Source organism: Atta cephalotes, assembly GCF_000143395.1.
Source record: "Atta cephalotes unplaced genomic scaffold scaffold00022, whole genome shotgun sequence".
NCBI classification, from domain to species: domain Eukaryota; kingdom Metazoa; phylum Arthropoda; class Insecta; order Hymenoptera; family Formicidae; genus Atta; species Atta cephalotes.
The window spans coordinates 4,807,436-4,830,405 of NW_012130086.1; the positions used below are offsets into that span (position 1 = coordinate 4,807,436).

The 22,970-nt window shown below is 37.1% G+C and overlaps 1 protein-coding gene across 1 annotated transcript; it reads left to right on the forward strand.

The window, feature by feature from the left end:
- Positions 1-6,603: 6,603 nt before the first annotated feature.
- Positions 6,604-19,485, forward strand: LOC105619656. Its single transcript, XM_012201175.1, has 3 exons — positions 6,604-7,618; positions 16,594-16,790; positions 19,240-19,485. The coding sequence occupies exons 1-3, from the start codon at positions 6,604-6,606 to the stop codon at positions 19,483-19,485; spliced, it is 1,458 nt and encodes a 485-aa protein (XP_012056565.1).
- The last annotated feature ends 3,485 nt before the right edge of the window (positions 19,486-22,970 follow it).

Consider the following 22,970-nt stretch of genomic DNA (forward strand, 5'->3'; position numbering starts at 1 on the left):
TTCCATGGATCCAACATAATATTTAAATATTCAAACAGGCGGTTTGTTCTGAAAACAAGATTAGAACGAGATAAACGGTTGGTCATGAGGACAAACTTGTGTCGGCATCTTCTCTGAAATAGACTTTACTTCGTTTTAAATACCCAAATCGAATTCTCAAATTTGTCTGTCGGTGACCTATTTGTTGTGATTTGGTTTTATCTTTGGACCTTTATATCTTTTATACATAAAACGTTATCTTCTTCTAATCTAAAAATATACCGAACGTCAGGAAGAATTCAAATTTAAATGATCTTTAGCAGTAAAATGTTCGGATGTTTGTAATAGAACATCAAACAAAAAAATTATTTCTATAAAATGAAGTAAATAAAATTAAAAATATTGTCTTGGGAAAAACTCTTAAACGAGAAAATTTTGAGAAAATAAAGAAATTTATATATTGGAATATTTTCACTACGCTGTTATAAATTTATAGTGTCAAATTTAATCTAATTTAAGTCGTCACTGTTTCTACTCAATATATCATTATTTTATAAAAATTATTTTATAGATTAAATTTGACACTATGGATTTAACAATATAGATAAGTATTTTCCGAAAGTCTCGCTATTAATTTCGCTTTTTCGTACTTATTTTTTTATATGACTTTCCTGGTCTGGATAATGTTCTTGAAAATTGTGTATTAAGTTTAATAATATAATATGATATAGAGTCTAATAAAATAAAAATATTTATGACGTCCTATACTAACAACTATAATACAATTTTACGTAGAAATCGAGCTCCGACGCCGTTTTGCTCCGTCCTCCTACATCGCTTTGTAAATTTGTTTCCGCGTCAGTACGTGGATTCACTTCTACATCGCGGAGCAAATATTTTCTTTTACGATGATTCCGGCATTAATACGACATATTAAAGGCTGCGAGAACGAGAAAGCGACGAGAGAGCATTAGTGCCGCCTTATTAGGCTCGCGAAAAATGGCTGAGCGTCTTTCCCTCGGCAGGTGATGGCATAATACGGCCGCGACCGTATCGCCACTTCCGTGGCAGCTAATTCCACATTAACTGCACTCCCTAAATCTCTGTCAACGCCGTCTCTAGGGCGGCCTCGACAAAAGCTGAGATTCGATTCCCGGACACAGACGCGCAGCAACCCCACGCTCACACGTATCCGTTCGCGTACACACGCGCATCAGGAGTCGATTTCAAAACGAGTACTTACGGTTCTCTCAGGAGCACCAAAACGACACCGACCGTGGCGTCGGTAGATGGCGAGGGGAGTCAGCCGACCATGAAACGTCAAACTAAACGGCGCTTTGGGCGCCCAAATATGAGGCTCAAATCCCTGCTTGAACGTTATGTGCGTGGCACCCACACAAACGCACATGTATGCACGAAATGTGGACAGCCCTTTCTGGGCTGTGTACGTTCAGACGACATTATGGAAAATATGCATGAGGTGTCCAGAGTACTGAGAAAGCAAATGGCACAATTGAGATAAAGGGATAATTAACTATTAATAGAGAATGCATAATTTCAATTTTGTTGATAATATTATATATATCATTATTTCCGTTGCTGGAACATATTATGAAAGCCATAAACAATAAATCAAAACTGTGAAGAAGTTATTTACATGGTTGTAAATAAATTTAAAATACTATAATGTTTTGTCAACACTTAAGCCGTACAAAGTGATTTATTCATAAAAATTTATAACAATATACAATCTATTTAGGTATACACGAGATAATAAATCTTTCACGTATCTTAATTTTTAATTTGCAAAATAGAGGAGAAAAGGTATACAATTTCCTGCTACTCATGTAATGTCGCAGGCTGTAATTTCAAAGTGTTGGTATGTGCACAGATATCGCGTATTTATCCGGCGTACGTGGAGCATCACACAAAAAGGGCATAATGGAGCCTGTAGTCAGATAGGTGTACATAACGAGGCCACAGGAGGGGTAGGATAAGGCACGAGGAGGCAGGGTGGCGCGCGGAGGTTGTCGAGATATAAATGGCGGGGAGGAGAGATCAGAGAGGGTTGTTCCCCCTCATCCAGAACGCATCTGCCCCATTATGCTGCCTCGGGGCACTCCCGAGACCATTAATCCTCGCTAAACGACAGCCATTTTGTACCTAAACTGGATTGCCGACTCACTAACTGGTTTTGAGGACGCTTAATAGACTACTCGGTGCTCCTATTATAGCGATCGCGCATCCGCGCTGTATTTCGGCATCGTTTATTCCCCGTTAATGTGCAAATCGCGGGGAGCGCCTGGAACATCCCCTTCTCTGGGGTTTGCGCGCAAACGTTCGTACATTCTGCTCGTCACGGTATTCAGTGGTTAACAAAAGTTTAAGCATTTACTTAAACTATTAGTTATAAACCTGTAGGATAAGTATATCCCAGATGCGGTATCTTTTACGAATAACATCATATTTATAAATAATTTTAATTATTTTATAATAATTAAATCTATAATATGTCATGTTAAAATGGGATTTCAAATATACTCTATGCTTAATAATTTTAATTTAGTATAAATTTAATTTTAGTATAAATAGTAATAAAAATTATTATACTACTTATAATTTTTATAATTAGTTATTTGAGTTTAATTACACACGAAACATATAATTAGAAATAATTTACAATCGTAATCTGAATACATGTATATAAATTTACGCACATTATTTACAGATTGTATATTCAACATAGTAGGTTTCGTCGCGGTTCACTAAACTGAATCACCAGTTAAACGATCTCAGTTGCTTTGTCATCTAATTAACGTCAACGGTTCGGCACTACGGTGCGTCTTAATTGACTCCGCGATTCTATTTCACATCGCATTTAAACATTCTCACACGTAACGCCCGTAACATAATCCCAAGGCGAGAAGAATCGCCGGGAATTACGAAAGTGTCATGGTAGCAGTGTAACAATACTACTCGCAAAAACCTACATCTTGTCAGTAATCGATTATAACCGAAGTTTTCCTTAATCTTTAAAAGAGCAGAAATTTTTTCTTAAACCATCAAAAATTTGGCTCTAGGAAAAAATATATATTTAGCGTATAATCGGATGCAAAACATGAAAGTGATTTTAAGACATTATAACGTCTCGCAATCCTCCAAAGGTTAATCGGCTTGTCCGAAATTTCCTTCTTTGAAGTTGATTTATCCTGTGGGACATACCGAGGGTAATGTCAAAAAACTTGCTCGTTATTACCTTCATCACAATGTCAATCGGATTAGTATAATCCTAAGATATCGCTGATCGTGTAGTGACATTGTCGCGATTGTTCCATGCTATATATTTTGTTTACAATACTAGCTAAGAGCTTGTGGATACAATATCAGTTTCCAATAGTAGTTTCCTATATCGAACCAACAATAGAATTTTACAAATTTTTGCTTCTTTTAAGACTAACGTATCATATTTGTACAAAGCAATCAAATTTATAAATAAATCTGTTTGTTTGAAAAATCTCACTATTTTTAATTGGAGGATCGAAATAATAAATATCTCTAATTACATTAGTCATAAGTATTTAACAGACGATTTTATAGCCATGAAATAATTTATGTAAATTAAATTTATGTTACATGCTAAAAAAAAGATCTAGAGATAAGAGGGAATTAAAAAAAGTTTTCGCTTAACTGAATATTAATTAATTAAGATTCAGCCATCTTAAGTCATTACAGTTTTAATTACATTAAAAATTACAGTAAAAAAAATTTGTATCGATTTCTTATGAAGTTGCACAAAAAGGTATGCTCGCTGCTTCAATACTTCATTATCGTGGCTTTTAATTAAATGTTTGTTTTTAACATGCTAATGCGACAAACTCGAATAAGAACGTCATGAAGTGGAAAACAACGTTCGTACGTTGCTCAAGGCCTTCTCAGTCCTGTTGGTGACTGGCGAACGACAAAAACCCCTATGCTTGACGGCTCAATTCTCTCTTTCCGCTTGCTCCCTGCCTTCTGGTATCTCTTTCCTCGCGAGAAGAGCGCGCGCGTGTTGCAGGCGCTTCCCCACCCTCGCTGTATCGATGTGTTTCCTTCTTTTGGATCGGAGATTCAATATGTCGCTCCAATCCATCCCTCCTATCAGTGGGACATCCCGCCTTATTTCCTCATAAAGAGCGCAAATATTTGTTTATTTTTATTGATTTACATTATTCTTGTATAAGCGTAGGTGTGTATTATATATTCCGCGATAGTGTAGGAAAAAACTGCTTTTTGTGAAATTATTGAAAGTAGAATATCAGCTGTTAAAAAATTTTAATAGTTAAAAATCTATGTGAGTTTTGGAAAAAATAGCCTATTTCTCGAAAGATAATCCAAAGAGGGGAATATCAATCGAGATAAAATATTTATTTCAGTAACATTTTCATGTTTTATTTACGTCATTTGAAAATAAGTATCTAGCTTCGCGCGAGAAATATTGTTTTCAAGTGTCTCTGAAAATAATTCTTCTTTTTATTTATAAGCACAAATTTGAGCACAAACAATTAATCGAAAACCAGATTGTCGAATGGAAGGATCCAGTCATTCCAGTCATGTGTCTCAACACATCGTATCCCACCGATAATTAAATGTGATAGACGTTGGGATTGTGCATATCACCGACAATATATAAATTCTAGATCAGCCATCGCTCGGTCTCACGAGAGCGGAACGAGGTACCGCGCGGTTTGTATACGCGTACGAATGAACGCGAGAGGGATGCTTGCCCTCCCAGCCATGCGCTCGTGCACACAGCCACGTGCACCCGTATTGCCAATCAATTCGCGCATTGCGCGCCCGGGAATTAGACAATTAGGAGTCGTCACGTTCCGCTCGGTCCCACCGCGTTCCACCACCACCATCACTACCACCACCACCACCGTAGCCACATTCCATCGACCATCCGCGTTCTCCACCACCTCGAGACACTCTCCGACGTCGGGCGATGCAGCCAGCTCCATCTGACGGTTGCAGAGAACCGGAAGAAGGGGGTTTCCCCTACGGGTTTCGATCCACCTCGTCGCCCGCTATTGGTCCACGTTCAACCACGAAGAACGCCCATTCTCGAAACGCCCGAGATGTGCGTCGGCTCGCGCGTATTGGTCGAGCCCAGGCCACGGTACCGGTTTTGCTAGCGTTGCGGGGGCGGTGCGCACCCGGCGGTAACATCGCAACGCCGAGAACGAGAAAAGAGAGATAGAGAGAAAGAGAAAGAGAGAAAGAGAGAGGGAGAATGGAGAGCCCCCCCCCCCCGGCAGGGCTCTCCACCGCGAGTGCAGCCGAGCTGGTAATCAGTGCCGTTTCCGCGGCAGTGGCGGTCACCACGCGGCAGATTACACAGATTACAACCGATTACATTTGTACTGCCGACATTTCTTTTCGCGGGACGACTACAGCACTCCCACCTTGTGTCCTCACCGTCGCGCGATCAGAGCTAGAATACGCACTCGACTGCCTTGGTGAATCGTCTAGGTCGCGAGAGACCGCGTTGTTGGTGCATGAAGAAACTGAGTGCCTCGATTGAAACCCAGAAGCATTAGAAGAGATCGTGTATCAATGTTCGCTTAATGAAACGTGCTGATGAACGCGTCGATGACAGCGACAGACTTTCTTGATCTTAGAAATCAGCATTTAACCTTTCCAAGTTATTACTTCCAAGGATCCCGTACGTCGTTATGTAAACATTGATGTTTATAACCTAATGATAAAATAGACGAAATATTGTAATATATCGTGTCATGAAGAAAGATTTAAGTTTAAAACGAGAAAAGCTCAATGCTAGAAATATCTTTTAAAATATCATTGAAATATATACACACACGACGGATTAGAATAATAATTAGAATTTATCATGACAGCGAAAGCTGTCAACGTGAGGTTCATCCACGACACATCGTCTCTCGCAAAGAGAGTATTATACAGCGTAGATTCCATTCTGCGCGCTTCGTTTAAATGTTTTTATACAGATCCGTTAAACGCTGTCTGAGTGAAAGGAATACAAAGTATCGCGAAAAGAGGGTTGCCGTATGAGAATAGCAGCTGAGAATCGGCAAGGATGCGAAAAGTATAAAAGTTAAGAGGTAAGAAGAATTGGATCATCATGTTGATATCTTAAAAACACTCTTCTGACTCTAATGGAGGAATCCGCTCGTGTCGGCTGGGTCATTCCGCGGCGATGCGGCGGATTCCAAGAATAACGGAACGAGAAACTTATTAAGGTGGTGGGCTGCGCCTCGGAAAGTCTCTACAACGTTAGCGAGTTTCGTTCAGGAATCGCGATGTGACTGATCGACACTAACTGAAAATGCCTTGCGGCTCAATGGCATCAATGTATCACGTCCATCATTCTTTAACGGACGTCTGTGAGAAGCTAATACGACTGTTAGCTGAAACTAGGTGCGACTTATTCGGAGTTAGAATTTACAGTTTAATGAACATTGGATACACAACATGGAACTAAGAAAGCGACCAAACGATCTTTTTATTCGCATCTTTGGATGACTATGAAGTGTAGTTTTATAGATTAGAATTGTCGTATTTCGAGACTTGTGATACGAGAACTTAAGAGGCCGACACAGAATCGGCATGAGCAACAGCGAAAGCGTAGTGACGGGCCCAGATTCCGGTAACGATCGTTTGTGCGAGGACGTCGACATGGCTACTCCGACGTCAGCATCTTCGAATTTAAAGCCACGAAGCGGCAAGATCAGCTTCAGCGTCGATGCCCTGCTAAGTGGCACGAAGAAGAGTGCCATCGGCGGTGGCACTTTCGCGACAAGGCGAGATAACGATGACAGAATGGATACCGAAAAAAATATTGAGATAGAAGCAAGGTATCGAGAACTCCTAATAGAACAGCAGAGACTTCAGAGTAGAGAATTACTCGCTAGATTGAGTCCTCACGGTCTCGCCGGCTTCGGCAATCATCACCATCATCATCATCCGAACAGACTCGAGCAAGATCACCCGCCCGCTCGACAAGAGATGCTTACAGTGAAAGATTTCTCTAGGACGAGTCACGACAAGTCGTCCTCGCCTATCAGAATAGACCAGGAGATCCCGAGAGATCGACTGATGGCCAATTCGCCGAGTGGGATCAGTGAGACGATGCTCCAACGAGAACAAGAGCATATTCAGGAAGAAGACGAAAGGATCGATAGGATTACTAATCCGAGATCTGTATCGCCCGCGAGCAGACGAGAGATTCTCGACGATCGTAGTGATTCCGAAGCGAATCGCTCGTTAGAAGGAGACCGTACGACGGATCATTTAGATCTTGAAGACCATGAGATAAGAAGCGTCGGTCAGTCCGAGGATCTAAATGTGATGGACTCGGATTGCGAATTGGAGAGGGACCTGGAAACTAGCCAGGAGAAGGAAGAGAAGTCTAGCCCGGTAGTGCCTCAGCCGATTCATCCCGGAGTGCAAAGGCCTTCGCAGGGCCCGCCGTATCTCGCTGGAGCACCCGGCGCTCCCGGTTGGAACCCCGCGGGATTTCCGCATTCTCTGGCGGGGTTCGCGTGGCTGCCCCCACCCCCGCATCCGCACAATCCTCATGGACATCTTTACACACCACATGGTGGACCTACTAGCCCGAACGGTAAAACTAGCACGAATGTCATGCTTAACCTTTACTCCTCCTCGTCATTTTTTTTCTCACCTGCCATTTGCGTTTTACACTTATATTAAAGATTACACTGTAATGAAATGGTTTTCAATCATAATTTTACTTAGTTTCAACCTTCTAGTATATTAAAAAAATAATAATTTATAATAATAATTTAATCTAATTTAAGTCGCCATTGTCCCTCAATATATCGTTATTTTATAAAATAATGGTTAAATTTGACTACGTAATGTAAAATTTAACTATTGTTTTAACTATTGTTTTATATAAAATATCGATATACTGAATAAGAGTAGTGACTTAAATTAGATTAAATTTGACATTATAAATCTAACAGTGTACTAGTGATATTACAAGGGAGAGACGATCTTAACTCTAGCTAAGATCGTCTCTCCCATCTTAGAATGTGTGAAATTTCATGCTATGTATTAATAAATAAACTCATTCGCATGTTCATGTCAGCACATTACACATTTTACGATTTACATCACTGGACTTCGTCAAATAAATCTCTCGCAGAAGATGGTAATGATATGCCAAAAGTTATCATCTTTCAACTTAATATTGTAATCATAGTTTAGTAGCTGATAATTATTCGTGGAAAAATATTCTTTGAAAATAAATTACGTCTAAGAAATTTAAAAGGAATATTACGCGCAAACAAGAAGTAGTTTCACTGTACTTGCTTTTTTTGATCCTACCAGGTACAATGTTGGCAATCAGATTGAAAACGCAAACTCTTAATGCAACTGTGAATGCATGACACGCAGACTCATAACGTTTTGCATTAGTGCCGTGGATCACGCGAGTAGGCGGACATTGTCGGTCTTACGTGCCAAAGAATTCGATCGTATTCCAGTTTACCTTCGTCGTGATTGAAGCTTAAAGCTAAGACTTTAAAACTGCCATCGCGATGGACATGATATCTTTTCCCTAATAATTTCTTCTTAACCGAAAAAATTTAACATGCATAACAAGACTAATAGACCTTAAATATGATACAATTCAAGAGATAAATATTTATATTTCGACGAATACATATCACATTTTATCACAGTCATTAACTGAAGATATGAATATTGCCAATATCAATTCAGTCAGCAGTTTGATTAAAACGATCCGTTGCATTCTTCAGCATATAATTCTATATTCCATAATCACTGACTGTCGTAATTGTGTAACTTTGGGATAGAACTTGTTCACATGCGGGATTTCATGCTATTAATTTAAATAAACGATCGAATACGTGACAGCTATAATTTCAAAATTATCACGTTTTCTTACGGATCAATAAATAATCAAATAAATTTTTTAGCGGAAATATTGGAGATGCAAATTTATTACTGATTCACTTAAATGAAATTAACTGATAGCTTTCACAATTAATATATAGACTAGCTTTTGTAGTTATTAATTAATTAATTAAGAAATTATTACGTTACTCTGTTCTTTTGTCAATCAAAATTCATTTCATCTAACATTTTTATCGTGCAGTATTATCAAATGTCGTACAATATTTGTAGACGTAGAATTGCTATGAACGCGGTTAATTAGCGGTTAATTCCCAGAACTACGTATAAGAATTAATATCGTTTATTTATCGAGGGTTTTACTTTATACGAGAAACTAGGTACAGTCATAATTTTCCTTCTACTCGATGTTAGTATCGATTTCCGCACAGAATTGCAATTCGATTGGTTTGCAGATCTTTTCCGAGTTTATTCCACAAATGTGGAATTCAAATTCATGTTACGGTTTGAAGCTGCGATCGGTTCCTTGAAATGCGTACGATCGGCGCGGAAAGTTCGATCGATGCGCCGGGCTCGATGTCATATATCTAGGCTATTAGGACGCATGATCGGCGCTTACAAAGCAATGACGGAATGTGTTTTCCATCGCCTCTAGTGTGATGGAGGCACGAGGTGACGCGAGCGAAAAATCGGACACGCAGATAAAACTCAACGTAATTGCCTAATGAGGAAGGAGAAACCTCGAAAGAGAGAGCAACTCCAGCGCGATTCTCGGGACAGGTACAAAAATGATCAGCCGTACAAAGATACAGATCTTGTTTCATGACTGGTGGCGAATATATGGATTGTAATTGGCTAATAAATCGAGAAGGAAAGCCGTGGCGGTTCCAAGTCCCGATAATTAGACGTCGCTTGGGAACACTTCACTGATAAATAATTTACGATGACTTAAACGAGAGAATTAGTTGCGATTTATTAATTACCAACTGTAAGACCTCTCGCTGTCTCTTATCTCGCGTAGATTAGCAATTGCTTGAAGAAAATTCGATTGCTGTAAACAAGAATCAAGATACGAATTAAATATACTTTGTTCGATTCAATTATATCTATTTGATGCAAAACAAATATTTAAGTCAATCTAGAATATTTTTGCATGTTTATACATGACACATATTTATACATGAATTTTTACAATTTCCAATTCAAACAAACTGCACGCCGATTATTATTTAAGACCGACAAATAATTAACTCATAGTTTGCTTAAACTGAGAATTGTAAAAATACACATATAGGAACGAATATCATTGACTAAATATTTATAGTGATTTGTGTTGAACCTCTCTTGGTTCATATTCAGTCAATATTGTCAATCTTGGAATTTTCATGTTTGAAATATGATATCAATTACGATGACAATGCACATTGAGCCATTATTAATCCTTCCACAATTCGTAGTCATTACCATTTATCTAAGCGAGTAGAAGATTCCACTAATGGAGAAAGACATTGAAGTGCAAAGATTCGTGTTGTCTTGTGAGTAAAGGACTCATGAACATTACTCCATTCTTAATGGACAATTAAAGTAATACCTCATTAAGGTGTAACTGACACCTCTTGCGCAATAAGTGAATCGTACATCGTGATACTCTCTTCGAAGTACTTCATCTCGAGTACTCGTGAAAGTGCAAAAGGACGAGAGTGTTCCTTGTATTTGGCTTCGCGCGTAAACTTTTATGTTCGCCAGGAGTCTCGTAATGGTTTTAGAGATTTCTTTCTCGGAAACAGCACGAGTTCCTCATTACGCGTAGATATAATTTCGTAGGAACTTCGAGATTCGCAACATTATTTACTTCTAGGACATTTAACGAGGAAGGCGAAAGAATCGCCTTGAAGAATGAATTATTTTACAAATTTTTGAAAAAATCCACACTGCATCATTATAGTTTTCTGCAATATAATCGTATGGATAATATCTACAAAGTTTTTTCATAATTGCGCAAACAATAAAATTAATTTTGCGACAAGTGACAGAAGAAAATTATTAGAGAAATTTGGAGAAATTTACACAGTATAATTTTCCTTATTTTTTTAAATACATAATTGAACAATTAACGCAGCATACATTCGCAGTGAAATCGGAAAAGGGAGAATATTAGGAAAATAATAAGCGTAAAACTAATAATATAAACGTACAAGAGAATATTACCTGCTATATTCATTACTTTATCTTTCAAAGAGAGAGTAACATAATTAAAAGTAATGTAACACTCAATGTAAAACAACATGAATAGTAACCGGAGAATGAGAGAATATTGGAAAGACACGCGAACCCGCAGCTAATGGGAACGCATAAAAGCTGACTATTATATGGACTTGTGTATCTCTTAAAGTGGCATAATTGAATGAAACGCATTTACATCATTTGTGTCAACCGTAATAAAATCCGGCTCAAAATATAACGCTTGATGTAAAGCGGTATTGACAGTAAATCATGGAGGGACAACAAATAGATACAATAACGAAATTGATGAGAATGCATAAGAGCAACTACGCGCTTGTTTTCCATATCTTGTTTTCCACACTGTTTACGTTGCCGACAGAAAACGAAAAACGGAAAAAGATGAGAATGCGATGATCGGCCCGCACGCCAGCCGGGATCGCTAACAGTTCGACATGATAGAGTCATATATAACTCACGACATCCATAATGCATTCAAGAGACCCCTGGTAAAAACTGCTCTTGTTAAAGTGGCCTGTTAAGTTTGGTGTAGCGCATTCAGCTTCCTGTGCGATGTCGCTTGGCAAAGCTTTTTGCGAACGATAACGACAAACCATTCGCCCCCTCGACCCGCACTGCGTTCTTCTTATGATTTCTCCTCCTCGTTTTCTTTCCGCTATTGGTGCGCGACACCAATTATACCAGCACTTTGAACGAAAGCCGGAGCAACTCGGTATGCACCATTATTGCAATCGCGATTATCGTGCAGTGTCGCTTTTGTCCCGAGATGATTGTTCATTTATAGGAATTCGTTTAATTACCGCGTCTTTTAGTCCTCGGTATTTTTGATAAGAAGCTCCGAATGACGCAAATTAACATTTCCTCATTGTACTATCAATCGAGTCATTGTGTGTATTTATAATACTTTACAGAGAAATTTAACAAGAACAATTTTTTTCTACAAATCGTTAAATTAGCGTACATAAAATATTTTGCGAGAGGTAAAATAAATTTTGAAAATATTGTTTTAAATTAAATCAACCGATTTGTAACGATTTGTATTTTACTTAAGCCTAATGTTTTATTTTCTGATTTAACTTATGATAAAATTTAATCTGACGATAATATTATAAATATTATAAAAATTGTATTTTTCTAGCCGTGTGTATTGGAACACAGAAATCATAATAATATTATAAGGAAATCATCTTATTTGTCACTTAAGTTCATTTTTAAGTGACAAATGATGATAATGTAAGAATTGTTATGATGACGTCCTATGATATATCGTTATGACTTAACTGTGACTGTGTTCTACCTGAGTAGTTAATCACTAAACTGAAGATTTTGTAGCGAGTATTTTTTAAAGTTATCATACTACAAAACCAATATAATGATTAATCATAACTAAAAAAAACACAATTTTTACATTATCACGAGATTAAGTGAGTCTAAATTACAAATAATTAATTAATTAAATAATTAATTAAATAATTAATTAATTAATCAGAAAATGAAAACCCGAATTTTAAAATTTCCACTAAGAATTTAATCTTTATAAGACGAGAAAGTACCATTATAATATTAAAACAGTATATATTTTGAGATAAGGAATAAAATAACGAATAAAATAACCAATAAAAAAATAACGAATAAAAACAAATCTTACTCAAGGAAAAGTTGTAAAATTTAAAAAAATGGACTTCCTTCTAAAAGTTAATGAGAAAAAAATTATCTAACGTAAAATAATCCAGATAATCATCAAGATATCCTTTAATTATTTTTAATAAATAATAAGTAATAAAGTATTATAAATACATCACTTTTTGATCATGAAATATTTCTTCGAATCATATCTGCACAAAAGTCGTTTCTGAAAAATTAGACAGTGAAAAGCTTATTAGCCCATTTCCATTAAGCGTTCACCACTGACAGTTATTTCGGGGGGGAGGGGGAGGTGTGATACAGGGCTCGTATATAGCCGATAATCCCCGGGGCCCATCGTTGGGCGGCGGCTTACGAAAATTATGAATACGGACGTCATTTATAACGCTCGAACACCGCTGCCCGTACGCATTTATCTGGATTGCGCGCGCAGGAATGAATTAACGACGCCCGCCCCGCGTCCAATGATGTTCTACAAAATATTTCGGACGATTCATCATTCCATGGACGTAATTACCCGGCTCGGCCGTTCCAGCGGCCCGACGCGACGCCCGTCTGCCAGTTAACGCGTCTCTCTTCAGCATCCCTGAAAATTCAGTATCCGTTGATGAAAGTAGTGCCGTGGTCTCATAAGGATTGCGATTGCCTTCTGTAAGATTTTGCATCTCGTAAAAATATTCGCAAGAATTATACGCTCAAATATGATTGCGCACACAATTTTAAAGATCTGATTTTATTATATTGATCTTATTTTTACAGAATAAATTTCAGAATAAATTTGCTTTATGTTACAGTCTGATGTCCATATGTACATTATTATAATCCAATATTAATTGTAATATAAAACTTGTGATTTTAATAAATAATGCATAGAAAGGATTTTACTGAAATCTAAAAATTTAGCTAAAAATTTAGCTAAATACAGATCTAAAAATAATTTTGTTGACTGTTCAAATTATATAGGACGCTCAAACCGATTGCTAGGATGTCAAAAATTTTTGCAATATTGCTCATTAAACTTGAAATTTCTATGCAACTACTTTGATGTCCAACAAAATTATTTTTAATTATGATACGAATTTGGACCGATGAGAATAAATCTAATAAATAAGAGAAATCCTACATTTCGGTGAAAGTGGATCTATAATGGTAAATAAAAGTGGATCTTAAATATTTCTATATAAATTTATATACATATTTGATTTTGCAATTGTACGTAAAATTATTTTTAGATTTAGATGGTATTAAGCTGAATTTTTAGATACTTCAGCAAAAGTTTTTTCGTGTGCAGTAATTTACGATTCAGTACATCAAGTCTCTCTCTTTAATTAGGCTGATTTAATGCCGTAAGACATTCGACAATGAGCCGGATCAATCTTTTATCGTCGCACGTTTGTCTAACCGAAAAGTTTACATGGAAGGCGAACTGATTGTGTACTTATCAGAACGACAACATCCGCTTTACAGCTATGTAACCGCACCCGTGCGTGTTTCAGCGGTCGGATAATTAACAGAAATTAATTAGCAGTCAAGAAGAACATATTGATCGGTTACGTGCGCGGCATGGCCAACTTCGATGAGCGACATGAAATCGTTATATTACCGCATGAATGGATGCGACATCGACATGTAACGACAGATTATCCGGCTACGTGCGGATTCGTGGTGTCTTTCTTGCGTAATTCTTTTTGCAATCTCGCATATTGGTCACTTTATTTACATTAGACTATCTTAGACCCGTTTTTCTTTTCTCTCTAAAACAAGTAAATAACATTGTAACTCGAATATTAACCGCATTAATAATCCATAACTCGGTGACTCAAGGCAGCAAATTTCCAATGTTAATATGAAAATAAAAATAAAAATATATCACCGAATGGCAATAACATGTAATTAGTGATATGTTTGATAATAATATCACGTTGTGCGTTGTCACGACTCGCACACGATGTTCTTAAACGTGAAAAAAAGTGGTAGCGGATAGATCCACGATTTTCAATTCATCCAGATAGGTATTTAATTAGTAGAAATTAATTAGCCTCCTGGGAAAACATATTGATCAGTTACGTGCGTAAACCCAACAAGCTTCCCCAAGTGACATGCGAAATGGGGAACTGGCGGTGCACAGTGGAACGAGAATGGAAGACGTGATACCGGTGTCTTGACTGATCCGGTTGACAATGCCGGCGGCCTATGCCTTTTTTGTACTCGGTCGAACGTTAATTAGTGCTCGGAATCCACACGATGCCCTCCTCGCCGCGTCGCGAAATCGTCATCATTTCGTCGTGCAGGATGTCGAAAACACTTTTTCACGGTGCCAGCACGGTGTAGCCGTACAAAGTCGCGATGTAACTTCGCATCTGGCCGACGCAGAGTCGCTTCCACGAGATATCAATTACTCTTCCTCTCATACGAATCGCTTATTTTGAATGCGGCGCGAGATAGTGTGGCGTGTGTTATAGGGAAATAATATGTCTAATTATAGAATGGTGCGCGGGCGTTAAGAAGAGTTATTGGCAAGCCAACTGCAATTTTTAAGAGATGTCAATACTTCATTTGGTCCCTTGTGCGTCGCTTGAAAAATTCGCATCTCTAACGTGGGATATTAATTATCGCGGTCTAAAATAAAAAAATAAATAAACATTCATAGCGTTATTATAAGCCCTCGCTACACATATTTCTACTTCATATAGGATATGTAATTTTTTTATCTCTTATTTTTAAGTGAATTTTAACGAAGTGGTCAGCTTAAAATGGATTTACAAATGAATGACATGATGCGGGAATGTTGCCGGATATAATTGTGCTACCGTGGAGAGGTGGCGAAACTTTACGCAGTACCAACTAATTGCACGTACATGAGCTGATCGTAAACAACGACGGTCAATGATAATCATGCGCGCCGGATGCAGGAGACCGGGATGGGTTGATAATTAGGCGCCGTTCGTTGAGCATTCGAGCGCGATTTATTTTTTATTATTTAATTTGCGCCCTCCCTTCAGCCGGTATTGCGAGACCGTAATCGCTTCATCATGCGAAACCTATGAAAACGCATCTCTTGCCGACGTTGCCGGGTGATCGTAAATTAACGACTAACGTTGCACATCCGAGGTTAATTATCATTCAATGAGTGCAAGAAGATGGGACTGGCGTTTTAATAGTACAGATACAAATGTCCGCGAATATCATTATTAACGTATCTCTAATGATGCTGATAACAGAGTGGTGCAGAGTAATACTATTTTAATCCCCATCTCTTCTCTTTTTAAAGAGGAATAGCGGTTTGAATCAACTCGAAACGAAAACAGGCGAGATCGAAGTGTGATGTTGAATGATTTTCTAATAAAAATTTTGTTTTTCGTTGAAAATCAACTTTCTAAATTTTTTTGTAACAATATCCACTTCAATTTGCATTTTTCTGAAGTAAATAAGAGTTCACTGGAAATGCTAATTTATTTATTACTTTTAGTACACAATTAATTATTAAATATTTGTATCCTGTACGTTTCTTCTCTTCGAAAAACTAGGAGCATTAAATAATTAGTTACAACATTTATACACAATTTATTTAAATGCACACAACCTTACAAATACTTCCAAAAAAAGATTTAAGATATACATGATGTAAGAATCACTTAATAATTTTTTTTTGTATATTTGTGAAAGTGATGAAAATTGACATGAGACACGAACGACCCATCATGTATAATAAAGAATCAGAAAATTATCGTGTATACTAACGATTAAAATTATTCACACGAAAGGATACGAAGTCAAATCCTATCAGAACGCATGTATTCTCTTTGGTTTCAGGAGACTTAAGATTACCGGGACCCGGACCAGGCCCGGTTAGGTGCACTCTCAGAAAGCACAAACCGAACCGGAAGCCGAGAACGCCGTTCACGACGCAGCAGCTGTTATCGCTTGAAAAAAAGTTTCGCGAAAAACAGTACCTAACGATAGCCGAAAGAGCGGAGTTCTCGTCGTCTCTTCATCTCACAGAAACGCAGGTGAGACGCTGGACAGTTGACATACAAGTAATTAGCTCTTTTAGCGAATTGAAAAAGTCTCATTTTATGTAACGATCTCCAGTGAAACATAAATGTACGTTAAGAAACGTTATTTATAAAAACATAATAAATTATTATTATTTAATACAAATTGATTGTAATTAACGTAAAATGCATTGGGAAGAACGTATTTTTACTTATTACTCACAATAAATATAACATAAAATAAGTAAAAAAAAGAATATTGACTTTAAAACTGATATTGAATCAAACATGAAATATTCTTCGATTAATGAGGTTATTGATAAAAGTCAGTTAAAATTATTTGTTTATATTTATTTTATTGAACGATAATAAACCAATCACATTAGCGTGCTTTTATAATGAAAGCTAATATTTTTGTGTTGTAAATTAATTTACACATCTTTAATATCTTTACGCTCGAATTAATAGTTAATTGCAAATTTATCTTTCACGAAAATTATTATTATTATTATATGTCGCGAATATTATTATTATTATATGTGCTCTTCTCCATTTGGAATATCGTGATTCTTTGCCATGTACGTAACAGAGTAGGCTATTATCGCGCAGGTTAGCGTGCTAAAATACACTTTGCGCATTCGTTACAATGCATCAATCGAAATGAAGCTACATCACACATTCATTTGCTTAGATAAGCTACGATTACCCCACCATCTCCTCGTGTCGTTTGAGTCACCATTCCTTCGATCGCGCTCTCTTCTCTCTCATTATTCACCACGGACAAAGAAGTATGTCTACAATTCAAATCGTGACACTCAAGCTGTGGCGATATTTATCCATATGATCACACGTAGTAACTTATCATTTGATTCTTTTATGACGACGAAGAGAAAACATAAACAGTTAACACTCTTTTCGTATTTATTAAATGCTCAATCCTGGAATCAATTTTAATTCATATATTATACAGGAATATAATAACAATTTGGATATTACATTCCGTTTTCTATCTTAGGCTTAATTTAACCGAAATTTTTACACGGATACAACAGTTTCATTGAAGTATCTAAAAATTTAGCTAAATATAGATCTAAAAATAATTTTATTATACTATCAAAATAATTATGTAGGCACTCAAGCTAGTAGATATTCTTGCTAAAATGTCAAAATTTTTTGCAACATTATTGCTCATCAAGGTTTCAGTTTCCTACTGTAATTATTTTATTATAATAGTTCAACAAAATTATTTTCAGAAAGCTGTATGTAATAAATTTTTAGATACTTCAATAAAGTTGTTCTTTCCATAACTTTCAATGGTTTGTATCAAATGTAGTTTAGTTAGTAACGTAAATTTAAGTGGCATAGGTTGTCACAAGTAATTTAAAATGTCTATAAAATTGTCTATAAAATTGTCTATAAAATTGTCTATAAAATTGAAACGTTGTTAAAACAATTAAACAAAGTTTTGAAATCGTTTTATTTTTTTTAATGTTTTCTAGAGAACACCCGAATGCACATTAATTATCCTATTCATGTATATTGCCGAAAATAAGTATTTGGAGTCCCAAAATATACTTTTCATGTTCGAACCAAAAGTGCCGCAAATTAACCGATTCAAAGCGACAGCTGCGTAAATGACGCTCACGACGACTGTGCAAATAACAATTAAACGCGATTTAATGTTGACCCGACACATACATCTGCGTGTATAAACTCGAGTGCTAGGCGTGTCGCTGTCTTATGACATCGAGGATTTCTCGATACGTCGATAATTTCCTGCTGGAAACTGAATGCTCTGCCGACTGTTTTGTTTAACGACTCGCTAAATGACTCGCGTGTGTTTTACGCAGAAAATCTTTATTTGTTTCAGACCACATTCTTGGTGGTAACGCGTTAAATAGTAAAATTACTGCGTAATTTTATTAATTATGGATTCTTAGACGTTTGCAGTAACTCGCACGGTTTGAATATGCTATTTGTCGATTGTAAATCCTCAGCCACTGGTATTAAACGCGACCTCAACCAATAATGGCACTTATGTAATGTTTGCAGGTATCGCACAATATAATGCAATACAATATTAAAATGCATGATTTCTCACGTTATTCAACACCTTAAGAACCAATATTTTTAATGATTCGTGAAAAAAAGATTCCTTCTTAAATCATTAATTTTATTCCATGTGTTTAATAATATTGTTAATAATAATGTGTAACAAAAATCTTAATTCGTTTGATTTTATTTGTATTTTATTTTAAAATACAAATATGATTGATTCTGGAGAGACTTTATTTGTTGTAACTTTGATGTTATAAAAATATTTAAAGCTTATACTATTAAATCTCAAGTGTCATGCATCCGAGAAATATTTGAGGAATTAATGAAGAAGCGATATATGAATGAATTTTGTATAATATCAATTCGTTCGTTATTGTTCTAAATCGAAAATACTGTAATGTTTCAGGTGAAGATCTGGTTTCAAAACCGAAGAGCCAAGGCGAAGCGGCTTCAAGAAGCGGAAATAGAGAAGCTAAGACTATCCGCGAGGCCTCTGCTGCACCCCAGTTTCGGATCGGGGCTGATGTTCTCTGGGGTAGGTCCGCCTGGTACCCCAGGAGTACCTCCCTTCATTGCAGCTGCCATGGCTAGGCACACCCATGCTGCAGCAGCGGCGGCCATGTTCATGGGGCCGCCTGGGCACCGACCTTAATAATGATATTCCAAGATATAATACGCGTGTAATTCGAAATCATTCTTAATGTCATCGTCTGAAGACCCAACCTGCTCACAAATGGAATTCGATGACACAGAATCTATGAATCATCAAGAATTCATGGATTCGAAAATTGCATATTTAAGAATCCGAAAGAGAATCCAAACTCCGTGAATTTAATTTCAGACGATACTCACATAATTTCGAGAATTAGGAACTGAGAATTTACGAAACGGTTGAAAAATCTAAGAGCTTGGAGATTTAAAAACTAAAGCTAAATTTGAAGGTTCAAGAGAGCAAGTGCTAAAAATTTTAGAACTCAAGATTTTGAGAAACTTCAGAAACTAGAAAGCTGAAAGAAGTCTAATTAAATAATTAATAATAGATCCATAAAACGGATTTTAAGTGATTTTTCTTTTATGTGAAGCAGAAAAATTGCCTGAAGTTTTTCAGCCACTTTTATTTATTAGTTCATCTTCCGTTCGAGTTTAATTGTCCAATCTTCTACCGATACCGAAGATATTGGGATCTACCATTTAACGTTGGAAATCGAAATTGATTAGGAAGGTTATATAGTGACAATACTTGAACGTTACTCCAGATGGCTTATCTCCAGAGGGATACAGATAATCTGAATTTCGATACGATCGATTAAGTCTGAAATTATCGTTTGGAAGACCTATAGCTCGAAGAAACATCGTCGCGTAAATTTCTCGAGACGATGGAATACGTATATATCGGCGCCTCGAGAGGTGCATGAAACTTTGATCTCAAGAAAAAGCACGAGTGTACATAGTGTAAATAGATACGCGTTCGTACGGTAACTATGAGTGTACGTATGTATATACACACGTGTACAGGACGCTTTGATTACCGTCAAGAAGAGAAATCGCGAGGAACGAGAGCGTTAGTTTTAACGATTTGAACCGCGTTGGATCTAGCAAACGTTCGTTCACAGATGTGTTTTTAATGTGGACTGATCGAGAGAATGCAGCGACGTGAATGTGCGAGGTACGTTTAAATAATTCCGAGTCTAAGAGCATTAATAGAGAAAGGGTCGAAATCAAATGTATTAGTCGTTTCTCTGAAAGTAATTCCTCGTATTGAAGAAAATAAATCTATTCGTTTATATTAGAATTTTTTTCAAACCGTCGCGAAATTTTTAAAAGTTCAGTGACATCTCTAATAGGTGCTCTAAATAAAGGATGGACCATTGCATTGATTCCTCATCGGCAAGTATACAGTTCGTAGTTCACCTAATCTCGATATCTTTCAAATTTATTAAATTTTTTTTCTATGCAAGAAGACAAGACGAGTGCGTGTAAATTATGTATCCGCTTGTGTTGATTGTGACTCGAGGGAATCGCTCATAGACACAGTAAAAGCTAACGTTACGAATGTGGCGTGTTCTAGACGTACCTATGCGCCTTGTATAAATGTAAGATGATAATTTATCCATGGAAGTATATTATAGTGAAATAAAAGATTTCAGTATTTACGTTCTTTCCATCGATTTTTCAACCCTTGATGAAACATTTACAAATTCTATGCACGGATGAATACAGATAAATTGTAGAATAAAAATTTATTTTTTAAGTTTTTAAAATTAACACGAAAAGTACATAAAAAGTAGTTTCCCGGAAAGTCAAAAGAATCAGCAAAATGATGTTCAATTGATTGTATCAATTCGAACAGTTTTTCGCGACTGATTAATTTGCAAATAACAATTAATGCAATTGATCGAGCGTAACTTTTCAACTAAGGCATCATATTGAGGCAGAGCAAAGAGAGAAAAAAGTACGCGCGGGCGAGGCGATTTGCCTCGACGCGATCGAATGTATCGCACAGTCATCGACAGGTTCGGCTTCGTATATGGCAAGTAGTCGATAAGGCGGCTGAAAGTGTTCGCCAGATAATTAGAAATATGTTAATCCGCCGTGGTTGCTAATTGGTTTTTGACTAAATTTTTAATTAAGTCTTAAGCCTGGGCGGCGCTCTGATTTATCGAAGAGAGAGAGAGAGAGAGAGAGAGAGAGAGAGAGAGAGAGAGAGACGCCACTAATTATAAAATATATATAGAGGAGACGGCACTAACACACACATACCTGTGGCGAGACAGCTCGTTTGCCGTTATCATATTTGTGCGTTGTGTCTTCGCCGTGTGCACCTGTCTCGCTTTACGGTGTGTGGCCATAGGCGCCTGCAGCGCCCAGTATTCTTTTTTCGGCGACGCGCAACTTTCCAAGAGAGACGCCGCGCCGTACTATCCCCGATAATTGCTATGTCATCTCCGTATTTTATGCAATCGCGCGACGTTCGGAGGCGTCAAAGACTCGCGAAGTAAGATTTACCAATATTCCGGGATAACTGATTTGCACCGATTTCCCCTTATATAAGCTTGATTTGTGAAGTATCTATTTGGTGATGTCATGTATAAACGTTACTGAAAACGTTTACGAGAATACAATATGAATCAATAGCTGCGATAGCCCCTATGCTGAAAGAAAATTTACTTAATCTTAATACATATTTCTTTGAATAGTACTAAGTAAACATTTACTTGTAGTAAATAAATATTTATTCAATAAAAAGATGATAGTTAAATCAAATTAATGGTTTTTATATCAAATAAATATTTATTTACATTTAGTAAATATTTGCTTGGACCTCATTCAACCAAATATTTATTAAAATTTATACTTTTTTTAGTGTATAGTGGCAATAATTTCTTAACAACAATTTCTTAACAAAATAAAGAAAGAAAATTAGAAAAATGATCTTCCCTATTAGATTTAGAGAAATTAGAGATTTGTAGATCTTTAAATCTCTTTTAATCTGTAAATCTTTGAATCGCGCATTAAATTATCGATTAATTGAGAACGACCGGATTCTTCCGTCAAATCAAGAATCGAACACGCAACAAGAACAACTCAGGAACCAATCATGAGACAGGTGGCAAAGCGCAAAGAGATCCTTTAAGAGCGACGACTCGCCGTTAAAGGCTTTACAAACAGGCGCCAGATATTCGCCACCCGTGTAGATCGGAAGCTGTTCGGAGATCCCTCGTTCTCTCCTTCCTGCTTACGTTCTCCAAAGCCGTGGCAGTCACCTCCGCTTCTCGGCACGGCCTCAGTCGGCGCTCCCATATAGATAAAATTTATGTACCGAGCCGGCCGATCCTACGCATACGGCCACATTGAGCGCTGACAATTAATTAAAGAATAATTTCTTGTCTTCGCGATACGCGGAGGAGCGTCGCCAGTTGGCGTCCAATTATGCTCTCGAACCGGAGTGGAATACCAAACAGGTCCATCGACGACACCGGACGCCACGCACTTCGCCGGGTAGTAAAGCTCGTTGTTGCGAATGGCCGCGCCGCTAACAATGTGATTCATAAAACGTAAGTCGCTCAAGAGAGAAACAACGTCTGCGTCTTCATTACGTGGAACAACGGATATCAATAACTTTTTCTCCTCTTTTTT

Bases quoted from the DNA above. Each gene is read 5' to 3' on its own strand.
- LOC105619656 (XM_012201175.1), top strand. From the start codon at position 6,604: ATGAGCAACAGCGAAAGCGTAGTGACGGGCCCAGATTCCGGTAACGAT. The intron at 7,619-16,593 runs GTAAAACTAGCA...CTTTGGTTTCAG, and splicing joins TGGACCTACTAGCCCGAACG to GAGACTTAAGATTACCGGGA. The intron at 16,791-19,239 runs GTGAGACGCTGG...GTAATGTTTCAG, and splicing joins TTCATCTCACAGAAACGCAG to GTGAAGATCTGGTTTCAAAA.